The following is a 21,142-nucleotide window of genomic DNA, read 5'->3' as shown; positions in this document are numbered from 1 at the left end:
TAATATAATAAAAAAATATTTTTACTTCATGAAATCTATAATAGATATTATAAAAAATTATATAAAATGTAAGAGCATAATAATGATTTTTTAAAATGTTTGATTATAGATGTAATTATTTACGACTTTTACTTCGATTATTTTACCACAATTAATTATAATTACACAGTCATATAATTATATTAGATGATCTATTATGTTATTAATTTTGTATATTACATAATATATATTACGCATAAAGCTCACTGGTGACATACAATGCTTCTCCCGTGTGCATGTGCTCACCGCACTCTGACAGACACCTGTCCTTGCCCACACGCTGTCGTGCACCTGCGCATGCGAACCCCGTTTAAAGCGGCGCCGTCCCGTGGCCAGCCCATGCCTCGCGCGCAGGCCGCTGCCGCTGGGGATGCCGGGAACCGCGGCCCCGCCCAGCCCGTTTCCGCCCGCACCGGAAGCGCCGCCCGCGCGGTGCTGCCCGCGGCCGCCGGGCGGCGCCGCTTCCCGGAAGTGGCAGCCCGGAAGCGGCCGCTGTAGGGGCGGGGCGACCGGAAGTGACGCGAATGCCGAGCCGTGGCGGGGCCGCCCCGCCATGTCGCGGAGCCCTGAGCGGCGGCCGCAGTTGTGAGTACGGGCGGGCCCGGGGGTTCGGCTCGCAGGGACGCCCCGCCAGGTACGGTCCCACCGCTCCCCGCCCTGCCGGGACCCGTAGGCGGAAACGGGAGGGCGGGGGCGGTGGCGGCCCCGGCGGGACGGGCGGGGCCCAGCGGGGAGGGCGTCGTCCTATTCGTTCCCTTCCTTTATTATCCCTTCCTTTCCCATCTCTTTCTCATCCCTTTCTATCCTTTCCTTCCCCCCTCCCGCCCTTCCGCTCTTCCTTACCTTCTCTCCTTTTCCTGTTCCCGTTCCAGCGGGGCGGCCTGAGGGCAGTTCCAGCCCCGCCCCACGTGCGGTGCCCTCTCCGGCTCGACGCCACTTGTGTTTTGGTTGTGTTTTGCTTTCGGGGGCTCTTGGTATTTCTTGTCACTGCGGCCACATCGTGGTGAGGGTGGCATGTGCTGGAGGCAGCCGGGAAAGGGGGAGTGGGGGTGTGAGAGCAATAGAACCTTTCACAATCATAGAATTACGTGCGTTGGAAAAGCACTTAAAGATTAATGAGCCCAACCGTTCCCCCAGCACTAACATTCACCACTAACCCATGTTTCCAAGTGCCACATCCGCTCATTTTTTTTAACTCGTCCACGAATGGTGACTCCACCTCTGAATTGGGAAGCCTTTGCCAGTGCTTGGCCATCCTTCCCATGAAGAATTTTTCCCCAGTATCCAACCTGAACCTCCTCTGGCACAGCTTGAGGCAGTTTTCTCTCCTCCTGTCCCTGTTCCCTGGGAGCAGAGCCCAACTCCCCCCTGGCTCCCCCCTCCTGTCAGGGAGTTGTGCAGAGCCAGAAGGGCCCCCCTGAGCCTCCTTTTCTCCAGGCTGAGCCCCTTTCCAGCTCCCTCAGCTGCTCCTGGGGCTCCAGACCCTTCCTCAGCCCTGTTTTCTTATCTGGACTCTCAGTTGCACTGATCAGGTCCCTCATTATGATCCAAGAGGTGGCTGTGCTGGATTGTGCTGGCTGCAGTCGTGCTGAGGGAATTCTGGGGGCTGCCCAGCTGTCTGTGGTTCCATTCCTGCTTTACGCTGTGGAGTTCAGCAGGCCCAGGGGCTTCAGCCATGGTTTGGCTCCTGATGTCTTTCCTTGTCTCTCAGGAGTTCTCAGGATGCTTTGTGTGTTCTGGGGTGAGTTTGGGGTGATTTCTGGATCCTGGGGCTGCCGTGGGATCCATGTTGGCTGGTTTTGATGGTCACAGATTCTGCCAGAGGTGGTGTGGCTGGAGGAGGACCTGGTCGTGGATCAGGAGAGCTGTGGTTGATAGTAGAGCACAGGGAGGGTTTCCTGGCAGTTTGCACATCCACAGTTATCTGTACTCAGGGAATATTCCACAGTGGATAAAAAGAGTTCCCAGAAACAATTACTATCAAACACAAAGTGTTTTTTCTCCCATTATTAAAAGCTTCTGGTTTAGGATAAAACCTCTGTCATTAGAGATGGCTTTAATTGAAATTCTGGTGAGGATTCCTCCAAATTCAACATCATTTTCCTGATTTCCTTTAGATGATGATAATGATAATAATGATGATTATTGTAGTATCTAGATTATATGTTACTATATATTTATTATTATAATTGCTATTATTATTTTGTTACAATTTTCAGATAATCCAGATAATCCAAGCTGTATAAAATAAATATGTATCAACTACAATCAATTAATCCACTTCCTGAATCCAGCTGAACCCATTAAAATAAATTATTTTGGTTCTCTGGAGGGGCCCATTGTGCCTATTTATTCACATTTGTAGATGGAAGTTGTGCCTAAAGGAACATTTGTGAGTGAAGGCAGATGGAAAAGTAGCTCATTGTTTCTTCTGATGATTTTGCCGGAGAGTTGAGCCAGTCTGTCTCTTTGGTTTCCATTGATGCATTTTTAGTAGCACAGGCAGGATTTCTGTGGGAATCATGTGCTGGTGGTTGCACTGCATTTGGTGCATGAAATTATTTGGCAAAAAAAATTCCTATTTCCTGAAAATATTCCTAGGATGTTTTTGTTAATGCTAGCATAACAGACAGAAGACAAGTGTTTGAATACTCAGTATTTTGTGTTTTGTGCTGCTTACTGAGAGTAATGAACTGTGAGAGAAGTTTAGACAGTAAAACTAATGCGTCTGGTCAAGAAAACAGGAATTCTGGTGAACTGAAGGAAATGTAGATTATTCTTTTTATTTTTCTGTCTTGAAATAGCTAAGTAAAGAAATAAATCTCACAGTTTCTTTCTGTTCTCTCTGCTTTCCTGTCTTCCTTAATGCCACATCCATAGGGAAGTGTTGGTGTTGCCACACACAGACTTTTCACTGAAAGAAATCTCCTTTTTGGGTCAAAAAAAAATGATCTGGTTGACAGATCCCTCTGTGAATGTCACAGAATTTTATTTGATTTTTTAATTGAATTGGATAATATCTCTGGTTAAATAAGATTTCTACCAGTCCACGTTTTTTTTTTTTTTTTTTGGTCTTCCATTAGCTTATTTCCCTCAGGGTTTGTTCATGGATCAGCCTTAGGTCTTTCTAAAGTATCATAACAATACGATTATTTCTGAGTGTTCATGTATGAGACTTGAGGAGGTTTATTCTTAGGGAGGTGGGAAGTGAAGGAGGATGAAGAGGAGAAAGAAAACTACTTTGGTAACTATGGAAGAAATAACCAAGGACAACCTAGCATGATACAGATTTCCTCTGGTCATTTGTGGGGGAGTGTGTTTGTTTGTTTTTGTTTGGGTTTTTGGGGGGGGGGGGGTTTGAAAAAAATTACCCTGTTCCTTAGCCAAATTAATCTGACACCCTGAAAAGGGGATACCGAAGGAGTTTTTTTTCATTCTGCTTAAGAGATTCTTGAAGATTAATTAATTCAGAGAAGCAGTGACCTTGAATACTGAAGCAAAACAACTTCTAACTCTTCTCTTCGTCACTCAGTAATGTATAGGGACATTGCTTTATTTTATTCTGGTGATGTGAAACTTCCTCATGGTTATTTCTTTGTATCACCTGGGAAAAGCTTTATGATGTGAAATTGTTGCAATGAAGCCTTTTCAGCTTAGAGAGCTAAAAACATTTGCAGTGATCCTTTCTCTCATCTATCATTTGAGTAAATCTGTGTGAATTCCACTTCTCAGTATCTCATTGGACTTTTCCTTCTCTCTTGCCTATACTTCAGCTTTTTGTCATTCTCTGAACATGTAAATACCTGATATTTGTTTCAAGTTAAAGAATGTTATTTCCCAGGCAAATACAATTTTGAGGCATCTTGCTCTTTTTCATGGAGATAAAAAGTTACAGTTGCCTTCTGTAATCATGAAAAGCAGAATGATCTGAAATTCAGGCAAATGAGATTTTTTTATTAATGCTTTTCCCCCCAATCTACTTTTAAAGTTCCAGTTTGTAGCATAGTCATAACCAGTTTTTTAGTCTGTCGAACGGGAGGTGAATGGTGATTCCAAGTGGAATGAGGAGGTGGAAACTGGCAGAGGAAAATATTGATGCAAATATATTTTCAGCTCATCTCTCCCTGTTTTTCTTGCTTCCTCTCCCTCTGATCTACTCCCCCATCTCTTGCCCAAAAGTTAGAAGTGTCCCCTTGCTTTAACAGGTGGAGGAATGAGCCTCTTCAGAGGTTTCTTTTGCCCCTTGGTACCAATTTGCAGCCCTAGTTAGTTGGGGTGCAGGTAAGTGTCTGTTTCTCTGTTCAGTGGTTCGATGTTTGTGGGACTTGCTGAAAAATTCCTTCTGAATTTGCCTTTACTTCTTATATATAGAAGCAAATTTGAGGCTGTAGATCATGGAGTTATGAAAGAAGTGTTGAAAAATTGAAAGCACAGAAGAGATCAAGTGTGATCCAGGAGGTGCTGCTGTTCTTCATTTGCATTGTCAGTAGTGCTGGGATGTTTCAAGTACTCCAAAAGTCTTTTTTCTCTGCTTTAATTGTGTTCAAACACACAAATATTTCTACTTTCTCTTCGTTTCAGCAAAACTGTGTTCTGTCAGATTGTTACCTCTCAGTGCTAGTCCATCCCAGTTCTCCTTTCTGATTCCAAAGCATCCAATTGCATTTTGCTCCTAAACCCTCCAGTGACAGCATCCATTAGAAACCATGGGATATATTGCCCATATTTTAACTTTCAGTACCTTTAAAACAAAAGTATTGCAGAAATTCCTGTCCACTGCACTGATACCTCATGTAGAAATCTCAAATTTCACACATTGTGACCTGAAATGAGGCATTTACCAAAATACTAGGTGTGGGAGTTAATTCCCAGGTCACAGTAAGGAAGGCTCTGCATGCCTGATGCCTTTGTGTGTTGGGCAGACAGTGGGGTGCTTGTATCAGTCCCCAGGGGAATGGGACCCCCAGCAGCAACTGCCCATCTTTGGGAGTGAAGAGCATTCCTGTGACCTCCCACTTGATGGGAAAAGGCAAAGGGTGGCTGACCCCTGAGCACACACAGTGGCGGGATGCAGCACTGAGCTCTCCTAGGCACTGCTCCAAGCTGAGTCAGAAGCCCGAAAAGACAGAAAAAATGCTGGTTTTGAAACTACCTGACAGAAGACAGCACTTGATGTCATCGGGATCTGGGTACTACTGGGAACTACTTGTGTTCACAAGGCATTTTTTGACGTAGGAAGTAGATGGGATGCAGCTGGTGCTCGTGGTGATTCTAGGTGGAGTCGGCAGCTCTGCCTTTTAATCGCTCTGGATCTGCTGTCAGGAAACAACTTACAGTGATTTGGTCTCTTCTTTCCAGTGAGGGCAGCTCTGTTTGCCCACACATATTTGCAGTGTTTTGGGGAGTAGATTGTTCTGCTCAGAGTCCAGGGGTTCTTTGCAGAAGAGTCTGCTTTGGGCAAACTCCCCTGGAGTGGGGAGTTCTTTGTCTTGCATGGACTCAAAAAATCTTGGCATTTGGAGCAGGAACAAGTAACTGGTGTTTTGACAAGATCTGTCTCTTGGTGAGTTCTTACCTTCACCTGCAACAAATCTGTTTTCTCTCCAGATGTCCCTGGTGTTGTTTCCATGTGTTTCTCCTCTGAAACTTTCTGAAGCCTTTTCCTTCCCAGACTTAGACTTCTGTTCTCAAAAATGTTTATAACCCAGTAGCATTTGAAGGTTTTCCATCTCTTTGAGGATGAACCACCTCTGTGGTCTGTATCTGCCTCAAGAATGGCTGGGCAGGTGTGATGGAGGCACAGGCGCCACCTGTTCCACAAGATAAACGCATCCTACTTCCAAATTCCTTTGCTGTGTCTGGAGTAATTTCTGCTTCCATCTTGCCATGCAATACTCTGCCTGTATTTCCTTGAAGTGTTCCTGAAATTCATAGTTCGTAGCACTCAGGAAGGATATAAATAATAACAAGGAGGTGGGAAAGGGAAAAGTAAGGCTTCTCTGGGAAATCGGGAGGTAGTGGTTTCAGTTTTCATAATCAAAGGCCCCATGAGGGGAAGAAGAGGTAATGTGAGGTGTTTCCTGGGGTCTTTTAACTTATTTTTGATCTGAAAAAGATGCCATTTTTGCTACTCTGGGTTATAGAAGTTGAATACTATTTTCAGACAGTCTGAGGTGGTCTGAAATGGAAACCCAGATAGGTCAGCAGGAAGCTCCTGAAGATCAGCTCAGGCATTTTCCAGGAGTTAATTTGCTTCAGCTTTGGGTGTAGAGTTCACTGATGCTTGTGAATTAAAGTACCTATGCTTGTTCATTTACACTGCCTTTCATTTTTCTCTTTTCCCTTTTCTTTGTTAAGCATTGCAGGCTGTATGTACCGAGTCATTCAGACAACGGGACCAGATGGAAAAAACCTTCTGAAATTGCTTCCCATTTCTAAAACTTCTGGAAGCTTTGTGCCAGTAGTTCAGTCTCCAGCCATGCCAAATAATTCTAATACAAATGTTTCTAACCCAGTTCATCTTACTTTTAAGACACAGCTTGGCAATACTGCTGCACCTTCATCTGTTAAGATACCTATTTTTCAGCCTCCTAATGCTGGAAAGATTATTCTTACGGGGACAATAGACAAGCAGGAAGGTGCTAGGGCAAGTTCTGAAAAGGAAAGCTTGATTCCAAGTGCAGCTGCCAACGCCCAGAGTAGCTGTGTGCCCATGGATGGAGTGTCCTTGCAGAATGTGGCCATCACGAGCTCCTCTCCCCAGAGCAGCACAAACTACGTGGTGGTGAGCACCAGACCCCTCCCAGTGACTGTCAAGTCTCCAGTGCTGCCCTCTGGACACCACCTCCAGATTCCAGCTGATGCAGAAGTGAAATCTGTCCCAGCATCTCTTTTGCCACCTGCAATACAGCAAAAAATCCTGGCAGTTGCAGCCACCAATGTGTCTGGAGGAGCTGACAGTACAAAAATGCCGACGGTTATTTACGTGTCACCCGTGAACACAGTGAAAACCTCCCAAGTCCTGCCCAAGCGCTTGCAGAGCTTTTGCCCCAGATCTGCCACAGAAGTTTCAAAGACACTGATAGTGACAGCTGCACAAAAGGGATCTGGTTCTTCTCCTGAGCCAGTCACATCCAAGGGGCAGCAGTGCCAGAAAACTCCTATGAAATGGATCGTGCAAGAAACTGCCCCACTTTCAGCAGCTTGTCTTATCCCTGTAAAGTCTTCAAATAATGTGGCTTCCAAGATCCTGAGAACTTTGTCAGACATGAAGAATGTAGAGGTTAATCCTGCAAATATTTTGCCGCTCTGTTCTAATGGTCCTGGTGGAAGCCAAACCAAAATCGCACCTTTAAAAGATAATGCTTTGGTCATGTACAATGGAAAAATCTATTTATTCACCAAAAGAGGCTCTGATGTTCTGTCAGCCCAGGCTGACAAACAAACATCTTCCTCTTCTGATGCTTTACTTAAAAAGGAGACACCCAAGCAAATTGATTCTACTGAAGTCAATAAAATAACCAGTAAAGTGGTGAATCTGGTGTTGTCGAAAAGCAAAGGAGTGGTGCTGTCTCAGAAAGACCCCAAACCATGTACAGTCTCCAAAAATTCATCAGCAGTTGCCTTAAGAAGTGACTTAAACTCCACACCTGCAGCTGCGCTGACACCAAGTGCTAATCAGCAGGATCCCACTGTAATCCAGAGACAGAGTTTGCCCTTCCCCAAGAGCGTTTCTTGCAGTGACGTGATCCCAGTTCCAGCAGTAGGGATGCAGGAAAGTGTGTGGCAAAATGGCAAAGACATGAGTCATTCCCCAACCGCAGCAGGGGCTGTGTTACCTCAGGCTAAGCAGGAATGTGCTCTCAGTAAAGGCTGGCCAAAGGTAATAAATCATAAACATGCTACCTCAGTGTCTGGTCAGTGGTTCTGTGGTCCTGGTTTTAGGTGGATACAATGGCTCTTGAATTCACACATTTTTGTAACCAGGTATCCTGGAAATGCTGCTCTGAGGTTGGTTCTAGTCCATAAATGGCCTTTTCCCCAATAATTTTGTAATGTGCAAGTGAGAAATGCATAGAAAAGAAAGGGGCAGAGGAAAGGTGGCTTTTGATTTCCTCCCAAGATAAATGGTCAGCAATAACTGAACTCCAGGGAGGCTGTTCATGGTTTGGGCTCCTAGATGTTGATGCCATATGCTCACAGCACAACCTTAGGACTGTAGGGGTGATGTAGGGTAGAGAAGGACAAGTTCATGGCTTCACAAGAGGAAAATAAGTTGGAAGAGTCTGTCCTCCAGAGACAGCTCTGGTGTGCCACTGTCAGCTCCAGGCTCCTCTTGCTCCAACAGCCATGGGCAGGAGCTGTGTTTCCTTCCTCCCATGCCCCGGTGGGGAGGGTCCACCTCCTTCACTCCTGGGTCCACATCAGGCAGAAGTAACTCTTGAGATCCTTAAAAGCTGCATTGACATATTCTTTTAAGATCATAATGTTGAAAATATATTAAAAATTCTAAGCCTCCAATTCCCAAACTACCTATGCAGGATTTGGGGTCATGTTTTTACTGTCTCAAGAGGCCAGGATGAATTTGTCTGTAGAGAAAAAAATCATTCTGAAATTAATTTGTGTTGTCCAGGCAGAATAGATATGTCAGCTGAGTGTATTTTTGCAAATTTTAGACATTTAATTGTTGCAACTGACTGTGAGACCTAGTTTTTTGATTGTCACCTGAGAAGTGGTTAAAATATCATTTATTTTCTCCAGTGTTGTGTGATGCCAAGTGTCAGCATTTGCATTTGCTTTAACTTTGGTGAGAAATAGCCCAGAAAATTTGGTGTTCTTGTCCCTAAATTTGCAAACCCCTGGATTTCAGAGTAAAGACACTACCTGCTCTTCCCTCCTCTTTCTTTGGTACTTTGAGGGGGTAGAACAAGTGATTCTCTTGTTGCTTCTTTTTTTTTTTTCTGTGGTTGCTGGTTGGCCTGGACATTTTCTGGATGTTCCACAATGTACTTGGAGTGTTAAATAACGAGTGTTGCCTACGATAATTTGCATATAATTTGTCAAAATTGGCTTATCTATGTTGTGTTACCTGTGTTAAATGTAGCTCTTGGGGAATGGCAGACAAAATAAATGTTCTCCTGTCTTTCTAGTACCTATTTTTTGTATATTTATATATTTTATCTGTTTATATATATAAGAGTGAGAGAGTGATTGATTGCTCTCTCACTGTTTCTGTATTTCAGATCCAATGTGAAAAGATGGATTCACCGGGAAAGGTTATTCAAATCAAACACCAAGAGCCCCCACACTGGAGACAATACTTGGAGTTAAGGAAAAAATTTGGTCTCTTTAAGGAGGAGAGAGTTTGCCTTATGAGAATACCATTAAAGGCCTTCTGTGAGAATCTAGAGGAAAGGGTTTGTTCCAGTGTCAGCTTGGAAAGGAAAAATGATTCTTGCAGTTCATCCTCATTGGATGTGGAAATAATGAGTCCCTCATTGGATGTGGAAATAATGAGTCATCATCAGGAAAGTGTTAAAGAGGAAAAGGTATCTGGGATTTTTCAGTGCTAAACACACTCAGAAAGCAACATATGTTTAGTCAGGAGAGACTTGGGAGTGTTCGGAGCCTCCGACCTCTGAATTCACCAGGAGAGTCAGGAGTTGTTGGGATCTCTGTGAGGATTGTTCCTAGAACTTGTTTGAGATTTCTGTGTAACTTGAGCATCCTTTAGGAATTTTTATCTTTGTTTTTGGGTTCTACTGGAGGAAACCTGAACAAAAAATGCTTTTGAGAAGAAAGACTGACCCTACTACTATGAAGATCCTTGTTGGAATAAGGGCCAGACCTCAGGACCCTGGTTTATATTTAACCCTCTGCAGATGGTTATGTTTGTCTAGCAGTGCAGTGGGTACAGGCAGAAGAATGGGTTTGTTAAAAGAAATTTACTTGTGGGTCTGTCCGATCTTTAGAATTACAAATGTTGTTCTAGACTTTGCCATTGGTTGGGTACTTCTGGAAGGAAGAACTTCCATGTTAATGCATGGAAAGGATTTTATCCATCCAAGTATTTCTGTTCAGCTACATTTTCTTCTGTGTGATTCTACTCAATCAAAGACTTTCTCAGGTTTTACTAATCTGCTAATAACTGAGCAGAGCCATGGCTGCTCTTAATATTACCATTAATATTACCATTACGGTTAACATTACCCATCCCTTAGAAGTGTCCAAGGCCAGGTTGGGTGGAGCTTTGGAGCAACCTCACGGAAGTTTTCCTTGCCCATGGCAGGGAGTGGAATGGAACGGGATTTAAGGTCTCTTCCAAATCAAACCAGGATGTGATTCCATGATTCAAATAATAAAACATCTGGGAGGAATTTAGTCTGATAATGGACATTACTCCTCAGATTGAGGTTTTGGAAATGTAGACATGAAGAATTCTTCTACACTGAATTTTCCCATCAAATTAGAAAGTTTTTGTATTGCAGTAGTGTTAACTTAAACAGCCAGAGGAAATTATGGATGTGCCCAGGAAAGGCAGACATGCAGTGTTGACTAAGGAAGGAATTCAGTGTTCTAGAATTGTTAACTGGGAATCTTTGCTAGAAAAACATGAAACATTGTTTGTTCCTGTGCTGAAAGAAACTTCTTGCAGGCAGTAATTTTAAAAAGCTTGCAACAAGTAACTTGTAATTTGTGCTTAGAGAATTTGATGTTATAATGTAGATGATGCTGAGTTTAACAGAAGTGAATTTTGTCTGTTTCTAACTGTGCAGGTAATTGTGGATGTGGAAGAGGATTTGACTAGGAAAAGGAAAATAAAATCCTCACCTTTGTTGGACAATGGCAAGAGGAGGAGAATTTCGCTCAAATCAGCCACAAGTCCCAGTTTAGAAACTACCAGCTCGAGTTTGAGTGCACTTAGCAGGAGTGTTTCACCTCCACCAGCCTCACCACAGCCAAGTGTTCCGACTGACTCTGTTGGAGTGTCCCAAGGGAGGTACTCAGAGCAGGACACGTTTCCCTGGTGCAGTGACACTACCCACCCAGGGATTTCAGTTTCAGTGACTTCTGAAGAGGATCCTTCCATTCTGGAAGGTTCTTTCCGAGATGATGCTTTTCCTGTGGCTCCCCCGGACCTGGATGAGACAATCCGGGATGAAAAAATCAAACGACTGAAGCAGCTCCTGCGGGAGCGGGAGGCAGCTCTGGAAGAAATGCGCCGGGAAATGCAGCAGAGCTGAAACGCCTGCCCTGGGGATCCCAACCTTGTGCATCACCTCTTCAGTGACTTCAAGAGGGAATCCCTTGCTTAAATTAATATTTCTGGTAGATGGAAGAACTAGTAAAGTTTACGTATGTTTGTATTGAGAGAACTGTAGGTTTTTGTTAAATGCCAGAAATAAGAGACTTGGACCATCAAATTCTACTTCTGGGACATGATCCAAGAGCACAGACAAAGGGCATTTTTACCAGCATATTCCCCATATTTTGAATCAAGGGGGTTCTGTATTAGCAAAACTTTCCCCTTTCGAATTCCATCATCTGGCTCTTAGAACCCCAATGCAAATTGCAAACCCTAGTTGTAGATAATTTTTGTTTATTTTTCTCATGTGCATGAGAACTTTGATGACTTCCTGAGAACTGTCAATTTTCAGAAGAGGTCAACATCAGTGTTAATAAATGCTATTTAAAGGATCTGGGAATTAGACTTTAGGCAGTAACAATGCAGATATTTATACAAAAACTTGTGTATATGTATATATATATATATATATACACACATATATATGTATTAAAAAAAAATGCAGATGTGAAGACAGATGCAGGAGGAGCCATGCAAAACAGCAAACAGTTGTTTGGATTCATGGCTCTCCCTGTCATTATTGTGAGCCTTTATAAGGCCACGGCCAGTTGTGCAATGTGGAAATTTGGTTGTGGGGTTGTTTTGGAAGGGTGGGATTTTTTTTTTAACAGAATTGTGTTAATAATAATTTCTTGATGCTAAAAGACTTCTTTGTCCCTGGGTGGTATCTTTACCAATCCTCAGTGGGTGTCTTTTAATTTGTTGTTGTTTGAACATGTCTCTTGCCATCTTCAGTTGTGGTACCTTAGTTTGCCTTGTAGGAGGGGATGTGCCCTCAAACTGTCTTTACATCTTAATTTCTTTAGAACTTTGTATTTTCCCACCATGCTCTGTTGTATGTGTACGGACACCTTTCCTTGTCCTCTGTTGTCCATGTCTTTGATCTTTGCAAGTTCATTCTGCAGCTTGTCAGTTTCCCTTCCATCAATTAATAACTTTTTTTGCCAGCAGAGTTTGTCATTGTTTTGTTCTTGTCTATTTATGTTTATGTTAAACATCGCCAATCCCGGCAGAGCTCTGCTGCAAATTTGTGTTCACGAGAGGCTGTTTTTTACTGTCCTTTTGTTTTTTATTCTTATTTTGTTTAATGAAATTTTCATCTGCAGGGTTTTCATTTATTATCCCTTGGATGCCCAGTTGATCTATAGGGTTTTGGTGGAGGATGGATATTTCTTGGAGAGCTTAGTCCCATATTTTTTATTTATATAAGTTTTGGCAGTGGGAAAAATTCCAGTGGATTGGAGAGACAGGAAAGGTTTCTCAAGGGAAGAAAAAGAAAGTTCCTGCTCTGAAGAATCACAGAATCAGAGAAGAGTTTTGGTTGTAAGGGACCTTAAAGCTAATCTCATTCTACCTCCTGCCATGGGCAGGAACACCTTCCACTATCCCAGGTTCCAAGCCCCGTCCAGCCTGGCCTGTGACACTTCCAGGAACAGGAAGAGTTTGAGCTAGACCAAGATGATGGACCAGATGCACAGTGACAGGTGAGGAGGGAAGGTGAATAATGGAAATAAACTCTGCAGTGATTTAGATTACTTGGTAGGAGGGAAGTGTGGTGGAACAAGCAAGTCAGGGTGGTTCTTTGGGTATCCACAGGCTCACTGTGTATGGAATGGGTGTTTTGGGTCAGAATTGACCTTGACCATCTCCCAGACACCTACCTGCTCCACTCGCTCCCCTCCTGCGGGATGGGGGAAAATGGAAGAATGGAATTGTGGGTGGAAATAAAGACAGTTTAACAGGTCAAGCAAAAGCTGCTGGCACAAAAAGTAAAATCGGGAATTCAGTCACCATGTTGTGTCAGCAGGCAGAAGATCGGCCACTTCCAGGGTCTCTGGGCACAGTATTCACTTGGAAGACAAATACTGTGACCACGAATGTCCTTCCATTCTCCTGCTTTCATACAGCTTTTATTTGCTGAGTATGGCCTCCTGTGGCATGGAATATCCCTTTGATCAGTCTGGTAAGACTGTCCAGGCTGTATCTGTTCCTAGTTTCTCGTCCATCCCCAAATTCCAGTCCATCGCAAGCTTGCTAGGGGATGCACAGCAAGAGGAGAAAACCTGGATGTCGTGGGAGCTCTCCTCAAAACATGGGTGTGTGATCAGCAGTCTCCTCAAAATCCCAAACATGGCATGATGTGAGGCTACTGTGAAGGACATTGACTCCATCCCAGCTGAAAGGATGAAGTGGGAATTGGGAAGGAGATTGAGGCAGCCTTATGTCATGTATCTGGTGCTGCAATCACCTGGTAGATGCTCTTCCAACAGGCTTTGCTCACTTACTGTCCTCTAACAAATCTCTTTCCTCTGTTTTCCAATGATGTCCAAGAAAATTAATGAGGCAGAGTTCTCTTTATCTTCTTGTTTCACTTGAGGATTCCAGCATTGACATTCTATATGGGTGCAGACAATTGGTCTGAATTTAGGCTTCAGGCTCTGCCAGTGTCTGTGAAAGGCAGGCGAGCAACTTTGTCATTCTGGACTGGGAAAATCTTAAGGAGGAATTCAGACAAACCCTGGGAAGTGAGAAACCATCTGCAGGTGGTATTTTTCCAACGTTTACTGGCAAAAGATGTTTATAAAAGGGTGTAGACTCTAATAACCAGTCACATTCTTTGTACTGAACTACTAAAAGTAGAATTTAGAAGAATAAAGCTTGCTCTCATTTTACCGTCATATCAACAAGAGTCTTGTAATTTCTGTGCCATCTGAAAATCATAACAACAATTCTACAGTATGCTATCTTCTTTCTCCCAGAACCTATTTTCCTTAACAAAGTAGTCCATTTGCCTGAATTTTTTGTAGAGATGATAAAATACTCAAAGTTGGGAGAAGAATCCTCACTGCAAAATTTTGAAGAAATGGGACCAGGATTTGGTGGAAGAAGGTGAATGGACTATCTCCAATATGGTGATGAAAAACACCTGATGCAGTTCAGAAAAAGAGTGAAACCAAGTATGGAAGAGAGAGATCTTCCTTGGAACAACATTAGTGCAAGGTTGGAGGGATCACTGAGAGCCAAGAGAAGCCTCTTGATGTGCCGATGGGGGAAAGTTGTTCCAAAAGGAGCAAAGGGGCTTCAAGGACATTGAGGCTGTTGGAACTGCTCCTAATCCAGACCATCTGCAGCACGGATTGGATTTTACTGCCCTGTTCATCCTTGAACTCCCCCAATTTATGAAGTCTGTGGCAAGAACTAGAGTTCTGGGAATGCTGGCTGTCACCCCAGGAGTGAAGGTGACTGGTGGCCATCCCTGAGTGCAGCCCGGGCTGGCAGGAAGGTGTCACACACCAGGATTGGTGTGCTAAGTACATACGAAATCCATGGATTTAGGATATTAATGACTTCAAGCAAATTCCTGGGAGGAATCAGCAGGAGACCTTTTAGGAATTTCAGAGTCCAAAGAGCAGAGGTGGCAGTGAGTGCTGGACTGAACAGGAAGGAAAGATGGTGCTGGGCAAGTTGCCAGCATCAGCCAAACCTGGTGCCAGGACTGTCCCTTTGCCTGTCTTCTGTACTGGAAACCCACCACAGCCCCAGAACTTCTATGTGAGGCACAAACCTTCATAGAGGTCTGTCCCAGACATAGAATTATTGGATCATTTAGATTGGGAAACACCCTCAAGATCATCAAGTCCCACTGCAAACCTGAGGCAGGCAAGCCCAGCACTGACCCAGATCTGGGCATTGTCAGGTGCAGCCCAGGAAGCCACCTGGGGATGGCTTTAAGGGGGCTGTACCAGGAACAGGCATCAGATGAAGCTCTGGACAGACAACAGCAGTGTCATGTTCACAACACAGCAGAGCATAACTGATCCAGGAGGTTCTGGAATGCATTGAGGATAAACACCTCCAAGTGAGAGAGGAGCCAGCAAGGAGAGGAGCTCACCAACAAGGAGGACCTGGTGAGGAATGAGAAGCTCAAGGGCAGCCTGGGCTGAGCGAACATGGAATGGTGGATTCGGAATCCTCAGGGCAACAAGGAGGGCACAGTGAGCCCTGGGATTCAGGATGCCTCTTCAGGGATCTGCATTGTTGAGTCTCATGGGATAAAGCCCTGGAGGGAAGAGGGACCCAGGAGAGCTGGTTGATATTTAAGGATCGCCTCCAAACTCAGGAGCAACATATCCTAAGCACAAAGAAGTTGGACAAAAACTCCAGGAGGCCTGTGAGGGTGAACAAGGAGCTCCTGGACAAACTCAAGAGAGTATGGAAGCAAGGACAGGCAGCCTGGGAAGAATACAGAGGGATTGTCTGAGCAGTGAGGGATCACGTTAGGAAACCTGAAGCCCTGGTAGAGTTAAATCTGGTCAGGGACATCAAGGGCAACAGAAAAGGTTCTATAGGTACATTGGTGATAAAAGAAAGACTGGAGAAAATGTGGGCCCTCTCCAGAAGGAAACAGAACACCTGCTTACCAGGATGTGGAGAAGGTTGTGGTTCTCAGTGTTTGTGCCTCAGTCTTTGCTGAGTAGTGACCCAGTCACACCACCAGAGTCGCAGGGGCAAAGGCAGGGACTGGAAGAAGGAATAACCATCCACAGAGGAGAATCCCAGAACCTTTAAGGTTGGAAAAGCCCTCCAAGGTCATCAAGTCAAACCTGTGTCATTGAGTCCAACCTGTGACTGATACCCACCTTGTCACTCAGCCGGGAGCACTGAGTGCCGCATCCAGGCACTCCGTGGGCTTCTCCAAGGAAGTGTCTGCCTCCATCTCCTTGGGGAGCCCCTTCCAATACCTGATCTCCCCTTCCAGGAAGAAATTCTTCCTGATGTCCAACCTGAAACTTTCCAGGTAAAACTTGATGCTGTTTCCTCCTGTCCTGTCCCTGTTCCCTGGGAGCAGAGCCTGATGCCACCTGGCTGCGCACTCCTGTCAGGGAGTTGTGGAAAGCCAGAAGGGCCCTCCCTGAGCCTCGTCTCCAGGCTGAGCTGCCCAGCTCTCTCATCCATTACTTACAGGACTTACACTCTCTACCTTCACTAGCTCAGTTCCTTTCTCTGGACTTGAGAAGATAAAATTCAGAAATATTTAAGGAATATGAAGGTGTACAGGTCTGTGGGCCCTGATGAGATGCATCCATGGATCCTGTGGGAACTGGCAGAGAAAGTTCCTAAACCACTCTCCATCATATTTGAGAAGCTGTGGCAGTTCAGTGAAGTTCCCACTGACTAGAAAATGGGAAATTTGATCCCCATTTTTTAAATTAAGGAATAAGGCAGATGCAGTATACTACAGGTCAATCAGTCCCACTGATGTCCAGCAAGATCATGGAGAAGATCCTTCTGGAAACTATGCTAAGTCACATGGAAAATAAAGAGGTGATTGGTGGCAACCAACATGGCAAGAAGGCATGAAGAAGACAAATCGTGCCCGACAAATTTGGTGGCCTTGTACAACAAAGTGACAGTGCTGGTAGGTGAGGGCCGAGTGATTGGCATCATGTACATGGACTGTGCAAAGCATTTGACACTGTCCTGCAAGACAGCCTTGTTTCAAAACTGGAGAGACATGTATCTGATGGGTGGAACACTCACCGGATAAGGAATTGACTGGATGGCAGCACTCAAAGGGTTGTGGTCTGCAGCTGTAGACAATTATGTCTGAGTGGAGCCCAGTGACAACTGGTGGCGCAGGGGTCAGTGTTGCGAGCAGTGCTGTCTTTATCAGTGACATGGACAGGTGGGATTGAGGCACCCTCAGCATGCTGCTGACAGTGAGATGTTTGGTGGAGTCACACGCTGGAGGGAAGGGATAGGGCATCCAGAGGGACCTGGATGGGCTGGAGAGGTTGTGATCATGTGAGCCTCATGAAGTTCAACAAGGCCAAGAACGAGCTCTTGCCTCTGGTTTGGGGTGACCCCCAGCACAACTCCAGGCTGGGGCATGAATGGAGTAGCCCTGAAGAGAAGGACCTGAGGGTGTTAGTGGATGAGAAGCTCAATAGGAGTGACTTCATCAGTGATAAGGGGAGGCTGACAGATGTCATTTATCTAGACTTCTGTAACTATTTGACGTGGTTCTCCCCAGTATCGTTTACATTTGAGAGATGGATTTAACAGGTGGACTGTCAGGTGGATAAGGAATGGGTTGGATGGCCACATCCAGGCAGTTGTGGTCAACATCTCAGAGTCCCAATGGGCATGGGTGACCAGTGGTGTCCCTCACAGGTCCATACTGGGATCAGTAGTGTCCCTCAGGCCTCTGTACTGGGACCAGTGTTATTTAACACCTTCATTAATGACAAATTAAGGGATCAAGGGCACCCTGAGCAGGTTTGCAGGTGACACTGAGCTGAGGGGGCAGAGACACCCCTGACGGAAAGAGTCATAGAGAGGGACCTGGACAAGCTCAGAAGTGGCCCATGGGAAACTCAGGAGGTTAAACAAGGCTAAGTTCCAGGTGCTGCACCTGGGTCGGGGTGATCTTTGGGTGGATCCAGGCTGGCGGTGAGCAGATGGAGCAGCCCTGGGACAATGACTTGGGGGTGTCAGTGGGTGAGACCTGGACATGTCTCAGCCCAGAAATCCCCCAAGCCCTCAGCTGATCCCCCAGTGTGGGCAGCAGGGGAGGGAGATTCTGCCCCTCTGCCCCACTCAGCTGAGACCCCACCTGCAGAGCTGCCTCCAGCCCTGGGGCTCAACAGCAGCAGAGGGATGTTGAGCTGCTGTAGCAAGTTCAGAGGAGGCTGTGGATGGCTACAGCCCCTCTGCTCTGGGGCCAGGCGGGGAGAGCTGGGGATGTTCAGCCTGGAGAAGAGAACACTCTGGGGACACCTTAGAGCTCCTTCCAATGCCTAAAGGGTCTCCAGGAGAGCTGGAGAAGGAACTGGGCAAGGAATGGAGTGACAGGACAAGAGGGAGTGTCTTCCCACCGCCAGATGGCAGGGTTGGATGCGATATTGGGAAGAAATTCTTCCCTGAGAGGGTGGTGAGGTTTTGTACAGGGTGCCCAGGGGAGCTGTGGCTGCTCCATGCGTGAGAGTGTCCAAAGTCAGGTTAGACAGGGCTTGGAGCAACCTGGGATAGTGGAAGGTGTCCAGGGGTGGAATGAGAAGATCTTTAATGTCCCTTCCCACCCAAACCATCTTGGGATTCTGTGAATTGAGATCTGAGGATTCTCCACAGAATAAGTCCTGGGGCAGAGCTGAACCAGGGCCAGCCACAGCAGCCCGTGCCAGGGCTGGATGCTCAGGCTTGGGCTCATGTGGAGCTCATGGGCCCTGAGTGTGTGAGGAGGTCCCAGGAGGCTGGGCAGGGCAATTCAGGTATATTAATGGACCCTGTAAGTCTGTTCAGGGCTCGGTTGGTCAGGCATTGGAAGGGGTTGCCCAGGGAGCTGGTGCAGGCACCATCCCTGGAGTTGTTTAAAGGGTGTCTGGATCTCGCTGGGTGATGTGATTTAGGGTTTATGGGGCTACAGTGGCTGTGGGGGATGGACTTGGGTGGATGATCTTGAATGTCTTTTCCAACCATGAGGATTCTATGAGAGGTGCGACCCAACCCCGACCCTGGATCATGGCTGTTGGTGGGGCTGCAGAGAAGGGGAAAAAGGCGGGGATTCACTGAGGGTGTGTAACTCTGGAGCAGCTGGGAGCAGGGAGCTGCTCCTCGGTAGAGCTCATCCTTGTCTCTTTGCAAAAGGTGAGAGAGCAGAAAAAGGGTTTTCCTGGCATTGAGGAGGTTGTTAAACGGAGAAGCATTGGATGCCCTGAGGCTGAACTTCCATGGGTCTGCAGATGAGCAGGAATCCCAGCACATGGGGCTGGTGGGGGACCAGTGAGGAGGGTTTACATTCCTGTAAACCCAGGAATGTACTGGTTTGGGCAGTAAAATCAGTATCTTTGAGGTTGGAAAAGCCCTCTGTGATCGTGGAATCCAACTGTTCTCCAGCACTGCCACCATTAATCATGTCCTCCAAGTGCCATATCCACGTTTTTTTTTTAAATCTCTCCAGGACTGGTGACTCCACTGTTGTGGGCAGCTGTGCCAGGGCTGGACAACCCTTTTGGGGAAGAAATATTTCCTGATGTCCAACCTAAACCTCAGTCAGCCCTGGCTGGCTCATCACAGTGACATTAGGTTACAGAGAAATTCCTGCACTCTGGTGCAGCAATTGCTTCTGCCTGCATCAGGTTGGATGTCTGTTGTTGGGATCAACCTCTCCATGTTTCACAGAGATCCACAGAGAAAGCAGTGAAGGGGAGGTGAGGAAAGCCCTGTGAGCAGGCAGATGCCTTCTAGAGCCTCCTTGAGGGCTACATGAATGAATCAATTGGGGTTTTTTCTTCTCCCATTATATCAGGCAAAGATCTCTCTCTCCGCCACAGGGATCCCATCACTGTTGGGGGCCATCTCTTGCCTAAACCATTTGTCTAATGAGCCTTGAGGGGAGGCAAAGGATTCTCTCAGCTGAAACATCACATTTTCTATATTGGAGCAGTTAATTAGGAACTGGGGTTTACCTATTCCCTGCTTAGGAAGTGTATGGCCTAGCGTGCAGCTCTCCAGGGCGACTGGGATCCCTAAGGATTCATCAGCAGGTGAAATACAATACTGGGGAAACCTTCCCATGCCATGATGCCCAGGGTTCTCTGTGACTCCATGTGAATCACATCCACCTGTCCTCTCACCCCACTGCCCTCAGTAGTAATGCGTCTTTTGGCCCCAAACAATGTTTCCCCCCTGTGGATTGTCTGAAGTCTGGCTGAACCAGGCTGGAAATGCAGTAACAAGGATGGAGACATCCCATTTAAATCTGGGAGAAAGAAGCTACTCATGGAACTGCTGGGGTTTCCAGGAGGCCTCCAGCTCAGAATAATTTCTCTCTTGGTGCTTTGCTTGGTCCTTCAGGAAGGGAAGATGCCATAGTAAGGGATTCTGGTGTGGGAGGAAATGTGCTGGAGCTCATGTACAAGCCTTGAGAAGTAACTTGGGAAGGGATCTATTCCTGCCAAGCAGGGCTCAAAGGCAGCTGTGGAGGTACTTGGTAGATCTGTGTGCAATCAAATATCCTCTTAATCTGCTGTACGTTGGTAGAATTTGAGATACTTGTTTTTAAGGCTTCTGGCTTGGTCTGGGAATGAGTGGAGTGTGGAAGGTTGTCCCTATGGATTGACCCTGGAACCAGCTGGTGTGTTAGAGGCTCATGGAGCTTCGCCTCAGGAGCACACAGACGCTCCACAGGGTTGGGATAAGGGCTGTCAGTACTCTGGGAGCTGCTGGAAGCAGCTGCAGGAAGGAGCAGCTGGCTTAGGTTGGAGGCTTTCAGGGAGCACCAGGGTTGTCAAGGACATGAGAACAGGGGTCGCACTCTCACGTGTTTAAGAGACAGCTCTTGGCTTGGGAGGGAATAGAGGACGTGGGCTGCCTTGGCCAACTTTTCCACCTGTGCAACAGGGACACTTGGCAGGAGAATTCCTGGGTCAACCTGCCTGTCAGCTCCAACAGCTGCTAAGGGGAGGGAGGGAGGGAGGAAGCCAGGTTGGACAGGGCCTGGAACAAGATGGTCTAATGAAAGTATCCTTGCGTATGGCAGGGAGTGGAATGGGATGGGCTTTAAGGTCCCTTCTGAGCCAAACCCTTCTGGGATTCCATGCCTGTGTGGTTCACTCCTCTCCAGAGCCAGCACAGGGCTGCCCTTCCAACAGGAGGGAACTGCTCAGCTGCATTTGACCTCCAGAGCAGGCTGTGGTGTGGAGAGGTCTTTCCCTATGGGCTGCTCAAAGGATGGGG

The 21,142-nt window shown here is 46.1% G+C and overlaps 1 protein-coding gene across 4 annotated transcripts; it reads left to right on the top strand.

The window, feature by feature from the left end:
- Positions 1-463: 463 nt before the first annotated feature.
- On the top strand, positions 464-20,855 carry LRIF1 (ligand dependent nuclear receptor interacting factor 1). 4 transcript variants are annotated; one of them, XM_063418191.1, is made up of 5 exons: positions 529-624; positions 4,245-4,320; positions 6,397-7,921; positions 9,282-9,587; positions 10,815-20,855. In XM_063418191.1, the coding sequence occupies exons 3-5, from the start codon at positions 6,410-6,412 to the stop codon at positions 11,280-11,282; spliced, it is 2,286 nt and encodes a 761-aa protein (XP_063274261.1). In that variant the 5' UTR covers positions 529-624; positions 4,245-4,320; positions 6,397-6,409; the 3' UTR covers positions 11,283-20,855. The 4 variants fall into 4 exon arrangements, with proteins under 4 accessions (XP_063274259.1, XP_063274261.1, XP_063274260.1 ...); XM_063418190.1 differs by having other exon boundaries at positions 539-673; XM_063418189.1 differs by lacking the exon at positions 4,245-4,320 and having other exon boundaries at positions 464-673.
- Positions 20,856-21,142: the final 287 nt, after the last annotated feature.

This window comes from Prinia subflava, chromosome 23, assembly GCF_021018805.1.
Source record: "Prinia subflava isolate CZ2003 ecotype Zambia chromosome 23, Cam_Psub_1.2, whole genome shotgun sequence".
Lineage (NCBI taxonomy): Eukaryota > Metazoa > Chordata > Aves > Passeriformes > Cisticolidae > Prinia > Prinia subflava.
Note: the sequence above shows the minus strand (reverse complement) of the source record. Positions and strands in the feature narration are given on the sequence as shown.

Bases quoted from the DNA above. Each gene is read 5' to 3' on its own strand.
- LRIF1 (XM_063418189.1), top strand. From the start codon at position 564: ATGCCGAGCCGTGGCGGGGCCGCCCCGCCATGTCGCGGAGCCCTGAGC. The intron at 7,922-9,281 runs GTAATAAATCAT...TCTGTATTTCAG, and splicing joins TCAGTAAAGGCTGGCCAAAG to ATCCAATGTGAAAAGATGGA. The intron at 9,588-10,814 runs GTATCTGGGATT...CTAACTGTGCAG, and splicing joins AAAGTGTTAAAGAGGAAAAG to GTAATTGTGGATGTGGAAGA.